Source organism: Scyliorhinus torazame, chromosome 7 (assembly GCF_047496885.1).
Source record: "Scyliorhinus torazame isolate Kashiwa2021f chromosome 7, sScyTor2.1, whole genome shotgun sequence".
NCBI classification, from domain to species: Eukaryota; Metazoa; Chordata; class Chondrichthyes; order Carcharhiniformes; family Scyliorhinidae; genus Scyliorhinus; species Scyliorhinus torazame.
The window spans coordinates 39670655-39682682 of record NC_092713.1 but is presented as its reverse complement, the minus strand read 5'-3'; the positions used below and the strand labels follow the sequence as shown (position 1 = coordinate 39682682).

At 47.1% G+C, this 12028-nt stretch overlaps 1 protein-coding gene across 1 annotated transcript in view; it reads right to left on the bottom strand.

The window, feature by feature from the left end:
- The window catches only part of snx7 (sorting nexin 7), a 106760-nt gene extending 96812 nt beyond the window's left edge, over nt 1–9948 (bottom strand). The window contains exon 1 of the mRNA XM_072510571.1: nt 9744–9948. Coding sequence (XP_072366672.1) covers nt 9744–9863 — 120 coding nt within the window. The 5' untranslated portion in view covers nt 9864–9948. The remainder of the gene's footprint in view (nt 1–9743) is intronic.
- Between the last annotated feature and the right edge of the window lie 2080 nt (nt 9949–12028).

The following is a 12028-nucleotide window of genomic DNA, read 5'->3' as shown; positions in this document are numbered from 1 at the left end:
GGGTCTGATGTGGGGTGAAAAGTTTCTATTTTATCACGGGCATCCCTTAACTGGGTGATGGTTAGTGGAGTGGTGTACACAAAATCGGGTTGGTCTTCTGTCGGTACTCCGCGCTGCGTGGTACATAAGGCCTTCATTGCCAACTCTACCGTACTCTCTGTATCTCTACCGGGAATTTGGGATGGGGGGAATAAAGTGGTGATGCAAACAGCGGGTATGGCTTAAGCTATTTTTCGATTCACACAACTCCCGAAAGTTTCATGCAACAAAATCTATCGAGTTTACCTTATATCCCTTGTTAGTATGCATGCAAATTACTACACACTTCCGAATCTTGGAGGTTTGATCGATACTGGTCTTACACTTGTGGCTTGTTTTACTTTTCCAATTGGATTTCTAATTCAAACGTTTTGCGTGCTCTCACGGAGTGACACAGTCACTTCTGGGTCGAGTCCCGTCAGAGGTCGCCAATAAATGTTGCCGATTTTGATGAATGGAATATTATCCCACTAGCGTCACTAATAACTGTTGCCAATTCTGCACCGGAGACACCAATAATGTTGCTATCTTTACTTGCTATAAATATGGCAGTCAATAAGGTTGCCCTTCTTTTATCTAGATATTGATATAATATGCTTTCAGAGTCGCCAGGTATCAAATGATACCGCCACAAGGTTCAACCGGGTATCGAACAAAGAGCCAAACAACCAGTTAGTTAGTTCAAGATCAATGGTACTTTATTTACACACAAGATTAACTTACACATGCAACATAAACACTACGAGCTAAACTCCACCTCACAACTATGACAACCTGTACTTAACTTCAGGCACCCGGCTTAGGTCAGAGGAAAAGTGGCCTTTATTTGAATCTGGATCGGCTGGATCTGGAGAAGTAACTGCGGTTCGACTAGGATCATCCGTCTGGTAGCGAGCGTTGAACTTGAACTTGCTTCTGGTGGTGCTGCAGTTGGAGATGACCGTTGCCGGAGCGCCAGGTCCAAAAGAGATCGAACACATGACAGTGTCTCTCTTTATCCTTGCGGAATTTTGCCCTCTTCTGGGCAGTCCTTAGGTTTGGACCCAATTAATTTGGCAGTTCTAGATCACTGCCTTCGATCTGAGCCAAGCCCAGACATTTTGGCACCACTCCCTTTACTCAGGAAGCATAAACAGCAGGGTCAATGACCGCTTAGGACACGCCCAGCCATCAAGGCACCTGCCCCTTTGATGGCTACAAGCGCATTTGCTATTTCTCCCGCCACCTCTTTTAGTACCCAGGGATGCATTCTATCAGGGCCAGAAGACTCGTCTATCTTTAGTCCCATTAACTTGCCCAACATTACCTCTTTAGTCATAATGATCATTTCTAGGTCCTCACCTGTCAAAGCCTCCTTGCCAACAATTATGGTCATGTTATTTGTGTCTTCCATTGTGAAGGCCGATACAAAATTACTGTTCAGTGCCTCAGCCATTTCCTCATTAACCTTTACCAAATCCCCCTTCTCATCCTCTAAAGGAGCAATGTTTACCTTAGCTACTCTTTCTTGTTTTATTTGCTTTAAATATTGCTTCAGGTGAGATTTGGAACATATTCTGGCCATCCTTTGATGCAGTATTCCCAAATGTAGCCCATTCTTCATCAACTTTTGTGCCATTAAATTTCATTCAGCCTCTGCGCAGTTGCTGAAAGAAACATTGTGGTCAATGAGGTATAGGACTCCACATCGCCAATTAAATTTGTGTCTTCCTGTTCAGGAGCTTTTCGGCTATGTGACATTGTGTCGGCACTGCAGTGCAATCAGTGGCGGGACAGTGTAATTGCAGTAATTAAAATAAGACAATTTTTAAAATGAAGAACAAATTTCCTGACCTTGAAATAAAGAATGAATTGTGTGTGCATGCTTTAGTTCTATTCTTCCTTACTTCTAATCCTGCTTCACTTCAAGGCTATAACTGATCCGGACTCTCAAAGCCACAAGAGATTAACTGGTTATGCAGAAATTGTTAAAATTTGTGTTTACGTTTTCATTAATTTGGTAACGCCTTGAAATAAAGGGTGTCATGATATGCAGACATGCAGATAATGATATACAGACAGGCAGCTAATGAACACAGAGAACAGGACATGACCAATGAGCAGGCAGGACACTCAGGGGTGGTATCTCACTATAAAAGGCACGAGGCACTCACACTCCACCTCTTTCCACTGATGAACATCTGCAGGGTGAGTCAGGGTGTATGTACAATATCACACCTCCAGCACGTGGCTAAGAGCTAGTCTGGTTCAGTCAGACAGAGTAACAACACTTAGGTTAGCAGAGAGTCGAACTCATAGAGAACTGTGCTAATTGTGCTACTGGTTCAATAAATCAGATTGAACTAACTTCAAGGTCTGGAGAATCTTTTAATTAAAGCTGCACCTAGTTGCAGCCTGTATTATCCCAGAGTACATAACACATCAAAGGGCATTTCCATTTGTTTTAATAAACAACAATAATGTCTGCTATTTACTCCTTCTACCATTGATGGTGGCGGCAATTGCCTAGCACTGAGTGGAATGTTCTTTCTCTGCCATGGTCTTAATTTTGGTGAAACAAAAATGTTGCTCCAGTTTCGCTGTGTGTTCTTAACGTCAGGCCAATCAGTAAATCTTTAGTGTATAAAACACTGCATCACCCATCTCTTCAAAGCTTTGACTATTGATTTCTCTTGGCAGCTTCTCATGGCTTCTCACTTCTCACCACCTCTGCTCATTGAAATGCAAGTGCAAAGCTGAATGTATGATTGTGGAAGGTGAAGGTTGGGATGTTTGGCTCGAGACACAGTTTCCAATTGTGTTTAGATGTATTTGTGGAGGTTTGACCACAAGACCATTTGCACCACCCAGCCAAATGGCCTTTCTTCCTCAGCTGTAATTTTAAAAAACTAATATTTAAGTGTTCAAGCAAATTCTTTTGATACACTTGTGTTTTTTCTCCCAGGTTGCTTTTAGCAGCATTCAGAAGATTCAGTCCTGAAGATTATTATGTATGATAAAAGCAAATTACTGCAGATGCTGGAATCTGAAACAAAAGAGAAAATGCTGGAAAATCTCAGCAGGCCTGGCAGCATCTGTAGGGAGAGAAAAGAGTTAACATTTCAAAGCTGACAAAGAGTCATTGGACTCGAAACGTTAGCTCTTTTCTCTCCCTACAGATGCTGCCAGACCTGCTGAGATTTTCCAGCATTTTCTCTTTCGTTATTCTACATGATGGTGGGAAAGAGGTTGCAGTGGGGGTAAAAAAAATGGCAGAGGCGAGGTGAAGAATTGAAAAGCTAAGAAATTGGTGGTGGGGAGTATAGAAAATGTCTAAGTGAAGTTTGAAAAGTTTGGAGAAAGAAACTAAAAAGTCTCAACAGGCTTAAAGGAATGTGGACTTTTACAAAACAATCAGTAACATGAAAAAAAAACATTTAAAAAGGCCGAGGAGAGAGGTTTAGATACCCAGAGAAGGGCTGAATGACCTCCTCTTGTGCTGTATTAAAAAAACAGATCTTGATTGGAAAATACAACTGCAAATTAGTTATGTACTTTTAAAAACTGGAAAATAAAATGAAAAGAAACAGAAACACTAGGAACAATGCTTGAAAGAGACAGTAGAGATAAACTTCAAAAAAACATGCACTGAAGCGAGTTTAAAAAAAAGAGGACGATGCTTAAAATGAGAAACAATGGGATCGACACCAAAAAATATATAAACATCAGAAGTTGAATGAGATAAAGAAACAAACTGCTGAATGTCAGGATTCATATCTGTGCCAGCACTGCACATTCCACTTCAGCTCCGCTTTTTAAATTTTGGAGCAAGCACAGCAGCTAGATTTGATCAGAAGCAAGCAGAGTCCAATTGTTGAAGTTCTTTTGGTATGAATTAGAATTACTTGCTGGTGGGGAGTGGTAGAAGGTAGAAAAAACTGTCTGCTCAAAGTAGAAAAACAATATATACTTTTTAAAGAAAAAAATCAGCTCGACTAAAACTTAGTGAAAGTATTTATACAGTACACACTAAATAGCCAGAAGCAATTGGAGCAGGGACTTAATGGACCAATTATTGGTGTGGGGCCAAGTAGCTTGCATGTTGAGTTGCAGGAATGTTTCCCTTGCTTATCTGTTATCTTCACACTGCTGATTATTGTTCTCTCTATATATATCAGCTTTGTTCGTGCATGAATCAGAAGATCACAGGTTCAAGGCCTACTCCAGAATTTGAACAGTTCATTTCGACTGACACCACAGTGCACTACTATTATTATTATTGACTGGGTGAGATGGCGCAAGGCACAAAATACCTGCTCAGGTAGATTTCTACAGCATTATAAAAGGAACAATTACGTTCTCTCTCACTGCTAAGATGAACATTTAAAATTTAACTGACCTTACTTCAACAAAATAACGGTGATTCATTTGATATTTTTGGAACCTTGTTCTGCATAAACTGGCTCATAATTTATCTAAATAACAAAAGTAATTATAGAAACAATAATTCATAGTTGTGAAATGTTTTGGTATGTCCCGAGCATACAAAAGATTCTATTCAAATGTAAGCTATCTACTGTGGGTCTACTATAACAAATATCTTCCACGGGCAAGAAAACTACAACATTCAAGGACCTCAGTACCACCCAGGACCAAGCAACCTGCTTAATTGGCACCCCATCCACCACCTTAAATAATTAATTCCTCCATGCACAGTAAACAGCAATGTGCACCATCCGCAAAATACACTGCAGCAACTTGTCAATGCTCCTCAGATAGTCCCTTCCAAACCTGCAGCCTCTACCCACTAGAGTAGCAGATACATGGGAACACTAACACCTACAAGCTCCTCTCCAGCCACTCACTTTCTGATTAAGGTGACTTAACCTGAGGAATAGGACAGAGCAGATGAATCTGTGTCTAAAGTGATGGTACAGGAGGAAAGGGTTTAATTTCCTGGATGACTGGGTCCATTTTGGGGGAAGGTGGGACCTGTACAAGTCGGATGGATGGAATGGATAAGGAAAAAAAGGAGTCTTATGGCAGATACAGAGGGCTCAAAACAATGGAAGCCCTAGCGAAGTATAAAAAGTGCAGAAAGAAATTATGAGAGCGAAGAGACGAAAAATGAAAAGCTCCTGGCACCAAATAAAATCCCAAAGTATTTTACAAGTATATTAAGGGCAAGAGGGTAACCAGGGAAAGGTAGAGTCTATTAAGGACCAAAGTGGCAATCTGTGTGTGGAGCCAGAGGACAGGGGTGAAATTTTAAATGAACTTTTTTGTATCTCTGTTCACTCTGGAGAAGGACGACGTAGGTACAGAAATCAAGGAGGGGGGCTGTGATATAATCGAACAAATTAGCATTGAGAGGGGAGAGGTGGTATGAGTTTTAGTGGGCTTATAAATGGATAGATCCACAGGGCCAGAAGAGATGTGGGAAGCAGGGGAGGAGATTTCAGGGGCTCCGATGCTAATTTTCAAATCCTCTCTGGCCACAGGAGAGGCGCCAGAGAACTGGAGGACAGCTAATATGATACCATTATTCAATAGGGTATATAATAGTATAGTGGTATTGTCACTGGACAATCCAGAGACCGAGGGTAATGCTCTGGGGCCCAGGTTCAGGTAGGGAAGGAAATGTGCCGTCCTCACCTGGTGGGGCCTACATGTGACTACCGATCCACAGCAATGTATTTGATTCTTAAATGTCCTCCGCGATGGGCAATAGATGCTGACTCAGCCAGTGATGCCCACATGTCATGAATGAATAAAAACAAAGGACGTAGGGATAAACAAGGCACTATAAGCCAGTGAATCTAATGTCAGTGATAGGGAAATTATTGGAAAAGATTCTGAGGGACAGAATTAATCTCCACTTGGGGAGGCAAAGATTAATCAATGATAAACAGCGTGGCTTTGTAAGGGGAGATCATCTCGCACAAATTTGATTGAAATTTTCAAGGAGGTGACTAGATGTGTAGATGAGGGCAGTGCCGTTGATGTAGTCTACATGGACTTCAGTAAGGCTTTTGACAAGGGACATGGGAGACTGGTCAAGAAGATAAGAGCCCACAGGCTACAGGAAAATTTGATCCAAAATTGGCTTAGTGGCAGGAGGCAGAAGATGATGGTCGAATGTTGTTTTTGTGACAGGGAGCCTGTGTTGAGTGATGTACCGCAGGGATCAGTGCTGGGTCCCTTGCATTTGTGGTGTACATTAATGATCTAGACGTGAAAGTAGGAGGGATGATCAGTAAGTTTGCCGATGCACGAAAATTGGGGGTGTGGTAAATAGCGAGGAGGAATGATACAGTATGATATAGACTGGTTGGTCTGATGAGCAGAACCGTCACAAATGGAATTTAACCCTGAGAAGTGTGAGGGGGTGCATTTTGCATCCAAAGCAAGCGAATATACAATGAACGGTAGGATGCTAGGAAGTACAAGGGACCAGAGAGATCTTGGGGTGCATGTCCATAGATCTCTGAAAGCATTAGCACATGTTGATAAGATAGTTAAGAAGGCAAATGGGATATCTGCCTTTATTAGCTAAGGCACAGAATATAAGAATAGGAAGGTATGATGCAGCTGTACAAAATGCTCATTAGGCCACAGCTGGAGTACTGTATGCAGTTCTGGTCGCCACATTATAGGAAGGATGTGATTGCTCTGGAGAGGGTGGAGAGGAGGTTCACCAGGATGTTGCCTGAACTGGAGTGTTTCAGTTACGAAGGGTGGTTGGTTGGACTGGGCTTGATTTCCTTAGAGCGGAGAAGACTGAAGGAGAACATGATTGAGATGTACAAAATTATAAGGGACATGGATAGGAAGAAACCTTTCCCTTAGTAGAGGGGTCAATTACCAGGGGGCATAGAATTAAAGTAATGACGGGAGATTTAGAGGGGATTTAAGGAAAAACTTTTTCACTAAGAGGCGGTGGGAGTCTGGCACTTACTGCTGAAAGGGCGATGAGGCAGAACCCTCACAACATTTTAAAAACATTTAGGTGAGCACATTGCATACAAGGCTACGGACTAAGTGCTGGAAAATGGGATTAGAATAGGTGTTGATTGCCGGTACAGACACGATGAGTCGAAGGGCCTCTTTTTGTGCTGCAAAAATCTATGACTATTCCAATGCACTTCTGGCTGGCCTGGCCCCTTGCTCTAAAACTTAAGCTCATCAGAAACTCTGCTGGCCCTATGCTTACTCGCACAAAGTACTGCCCGTGTTTCAACTCCTGCGTTGACCTAGACTGATTCCTGGTCTGGCAACAACTCGATTTAAAATTCTCATCCTTGTTTTCAAGTCTGTCTATGGTCATGTCCCCCCATCTCTAACCTCCTCCAGCCCTATAATCCTCAATGATCTCTCTGCTCCTATAATTCTGATCTCTTGCGCAACATAATTTTCATCACTCCACCACTGGTGGCAGCGCTTTCAGCTTGTATGGGCCCTAAACTCTGGAATTTCCTCCCGAAGCCACTGCCTCGCCTTCTCTAAGCCATTATTTAACACCCATCACTCTGACCAAACTGATATTTCCTTTGATAAAATTCTTGTGAAGCACCTTGGAAGATTTAACTATGGGAAAAACACAATATAAATGCAAGTAATGATGATTCTGTTATTGATGAAGTACATATAGTGTTTTTAAACAGATTAGAGTTAATAATCTGGTGCATTTATAATGCAGCTACTCTTTTTGACAAAGTAGTTGATGTATCACTTTGAGCCAGGAACTACCTCATTCATTTATGCTGCATGGTTTAAGTCAAAATTCCTCTACAGGGAATCTGGATATCTATTCTACTGGTTAAAATCTAAATGTCTGGGACGCACAGGTAGGAGTTAGCGCTCTATGAATTATAGTAAAAGTAAATTATAATAGATTATTTCCTCCCATCATTAACAAGGAGGTACAAATTTAAGATATTCACAAACATTTTTAAACTTTTTTAAGACCAGCATAAAATTCCACCACAAGCAATTATGAAGTAGACTTAATAAAGTATTTAAGAATGAGACAGTTACTTGAATATTTAAAATATTTCATGGTTAAAAGGTGGGGTGGGGGGTCCGGTAGTTGCAGTGCTAAAAATGGCATGGATTGAGAGGCCAAATAATCTATTTTGGTCCTGGAATAATGTATGATATCAACACCAGGTAGGTTTACAAGGATCCACTCAAAACATTTCTTAAATCCACATTTAAAAGCTTGGCACAGCACTGGACTTATACTCCAGGCAATTGTGAAGCTACCTCCTTCACGTCATTTCTGGTAGTTGGGTTGTACCTTGATCGCAGAGTGAAGTCTGAATTGCTGTTAAATGAAAGTGTATTTCCACCAATTTCAAAGCTTCAGTAGAAATACAACCTTGCATACAGCATGCAGACATACGGCAATGTCAGGTACCTGATCTCAACTGAAGAAAACATGTACAAATGATTCAAAAATAACTGGTGCAAAGTGAAAGTATTGTGTGGCAAACTTGTTTACGGCATGGCAATTGCTCCAAATATGTCCTGACTTGCCCAACTTGTTTTCAACACAGACAATCAGATTAGGTCATTGGATTATTTACTACATGCCCTGGCAATCCCATTAAAACAAAAACTCCTTACTTGTGTTTCCGACTATAAGCAAATCTGGTCACCCAAAACTGTGTAAACTTCATGGGGAAAGGGGGGGGGGGGGTCCTCCCATACATTTTAAAAACCATTTCCCCAAGAATGAAAGGAACAGATTTCCGAATTAGGGGCAGCCAGTCTGGACCTGATTCTGCCCCCAAATGCTGATGTCTAGGGTAGATGTTCTAATTTTAGGAACTCTATTTCTCTCTCCATCCATGTTTTAGTAACCGAAGAGAAAATGCTGGAAAATCTCAGCAGGTGTGGCAGCATCTGTAAGGGGAGACAAGAACTAACATTTCGAGTCCAGATGACCCTTTGTCAAAGCTGAAACAAAAGAGAAAATGCTGGAAAATCTCAGCAAGTCTGGCAGCATCTGTATGCAGAGAAAAGAGCTCACGTTTCAAGTCCGACTCTTCGTCAAAGTTTTGTCAAAGCAGGGGTCATCTCGAAACGTTCGCTCTTTTCTCTCCCTACAGATGCTGCCAGACCTGCTGAGATTTTCCAACATTTTCTCTTTCGTTGCAGATTCCAGCATCCGCAGTAATTTGCTTTTATATACGTTTTAGTAACTCTTGTTCCTCTCTCCACAGATACTGAGTTTCCCCAGCACCTTCTGTTTTCATTTCACATTTCCCGCACCGTTTTGCTTTTATGTCAATCATTGGTGTCTGGGTTGACACCAACTCTCTGTCTCCACCACAACTTGAGAAAACTCCCAACCCTCGATCTTCACTCCAGATACAACCTTTTTGCAAGGTGCTCAGGGTGAAAAAAGAAACGACTTGGCCACTTTTCTTTTTAAACAGCAGACACGACAATATAGTGAAAGAGTTAGTCTGCCTGCACAGAGAGTTTTTGCTTCAGTGGCGATCCGAGAGTGTGGGGAAAACAACATTGAAAACAAAAATCACTGCTTCAAAATTGGGGTGCAGTGAAGTGGCAGGAGAGTTTTCAGGGTCAGGTTAGGGCAGGTTTATCGCCGCCCCACCTCCCCTTGACAGCGAGTTTGGGGGGGATCTGCCGCCCCCCCCCAAAAAAAAACTTTAACCGCTGAACCGGCGCCGGCTGGCGCGGGCGAGCGGACCGACCTTACTGAACACCTCCAAGTCATCGTCCTCGTCCTCATCCTCGAAACCCAGCACATCCTTGGAGAGCGGGTGCGGAGCGGCCCCTTTCGAGGTCTTGCTGCTGCTGCCGGCGGCTTCCATCTTCCCTCCCCTGGCGGCCGCTGATGTGTCCGACTCGGAATCGACGCCCAGCCGCTCCCCGCCTCCACACAGCAGCCACAGGGACTGCTCACTGCGCAGCACCGGAAACGGCCCGCGCTCCAGCGTAAAACATTGCAAACGGCCGGGGCGCGAGGGTTGGGAACCGTTAGACCCGGGGGGGGGGGGGGGGGAGAAGAAGAGTGTGTGTGGGTGGGTAGAGGAGAGAGTGTGGGGGTGGGGGGGGGGGGGGGGGGAGGGGAGGAGAGAGTGTGGGGGGGGGGAGGAGAGAGTGTGGGGGGGGGGAGGAGAGAGTGTGGGGGGGGGGGGGAGGAGAGAGTGTGGGGGGGGGGGGGGGGAGGAGAGAGTGTGGGGGGGGGGGGGGGAGGAGAGAGTGTGGGGGGGGGGGGGAGGAGAGAGTGTGGGGGGGGGGGGGAGGAGAGAGTGTGGGGGGGGGGGGGGGAGGAGAGAGTGGGGGGGGGGGGGGGGGGAGGAGAGAGTGTGGGGGGGGGGGGGAGGAGAGAGTGGGGGGGGGGGGGAGGAGAGAGTGGGGGGGGGGGGAGGAGAGAGTGTGGGTGGGGGGGGGGGGGGGGAGGAGAGAGTGTGGGGGGGGGAGGAGAGAGTGTGGGGGGGGGAGGAGAGAGTGTGGGGGGGGGTGGGGGAGAGGAGAGAGTGTGGGGGGGGGGGAGAGGAGAGAGTGTGGGGGGGGGGGGGGGAGGAGAGAGTGTGGGGGGGGGGGAGGAGAGAGTGTGGGGGGGGGGGGGGGGGGGAGGAGAGAGTGTGGGTGGGGGGGGGGGAGGAGAGAGTGTGGGTGGGGGGGGGGGAGAGAGTGTGGGTGGGGGGGGGGGGAGGAGAGGGGGGGGGGGGGGGGGAGGAGAGGGGGGGGGGGGGGAGGAGAGAGTGTGGGGGGGGGAGGAGAGAGTGTGGGGGGGGGGGGGGGAGGAGAGAGTGTGGGGGGGGGGGGGGAGGAGAGAGTTTGGGGGGGGGGGGAGGAGAGAGTGTGGGGGGGGGGGGGAGGAGAGAGTGTGGGGGGGGGGGAGGAGAGAGTGGGGGGGAGGAGAGAGTGGGGGGGGGGGGGAGGAGAGAGTGTGGGGGGGGGGGGAGGAGAGAGTGTGGGGGGGGGAGGAGAGAGTGTGGGGGGGGAGGAGAGAGTGGGGGGGGGGGGGGGAGGAGAGAGTGTGGGGGGGGGGGGAGGAGAGAGTGGGGGGGGGGGAGGAGAGAGTGTGGGGGGGGGGGGGGAGGAGAGAGTGGGGGGGGGGGGAGGAGAGAGTGTGTGTGGGTGGGGAGAGGAGAGAGTGTGTGTGGGTGGGGAGAGGAGAGAGTGTGGGTGGGTGGGGAGAGGAGAGTGTGTGGGTGGGTGGGGAGAGGAGAGTGTGTGTGTGTGGGTGGGGAGAGGAGAGGAGAGGAGAGGAGAGTGTGTGTGGGTGGGGAGAGGAGAGTGTGTGGGTGGGTGGGGAGAGGAGAGTGTGTGTGTGTGGGTGGGGAGAGGAGAGGAGAGGAGAGTGTGTGTGTGGGTGGGGAGAGGAGAGTGTGTGTGGGGAGAGGAGAGTGTGTGTGTGGGTGGGGAGAGGAGAGTGTGTGTGTGGGTGGGGAGAGGAGAGAGTGTGTGTGGGTGGGGAGAGGAGAGAGTGTGTGTGGGTGGGGAGAGGAGAGAGTGTGTGTGGGTGGGGAGAGGAGAGTGTGTGTGTGTGGGGAGAGGAGAGTGTGCGTGGGTGGGGAGAGGAGAGTGTGCGTGGGTGGGGAGAGGAGAGAGTGTGTGTGGGTGGGGAGAGGAGAGAGTGTGTGTGGGTGGGGAGAGGAGAGAGTGTGTGTGGGTGGGGAGAGGAGAGTGTGGGTGGGTGGGGAGAGGAGAGTGTGTGGGTGGGTGGGGAGAGGAGAGTGTGTGTGTGTGGGTGGGGAGAGGAGAGGAGAGGAGAGTGTGTGTGTGGGTGGGGAGAGGAGAGTGTGTGTGGGGAGAGGAGAGTGTGTGTGTGGGTGGGGAGAGGAGAGTGTGTGTGTGGGTGGGGAGAGGAGAGAGTGTGTGTGGGTGGGGAGAGGAGAGAGTGTGTGTGGGTGGGGAGAGGAGAGAGTGTGTGTGGGTGGGGAGAGGAGAGAGTGTGTGTGGGTGGGGAGAGGAGAGTGTGTGTGGGTGGGGAGAGGAGAGAATGTGTGTGGGGGTGGGGAGAGGA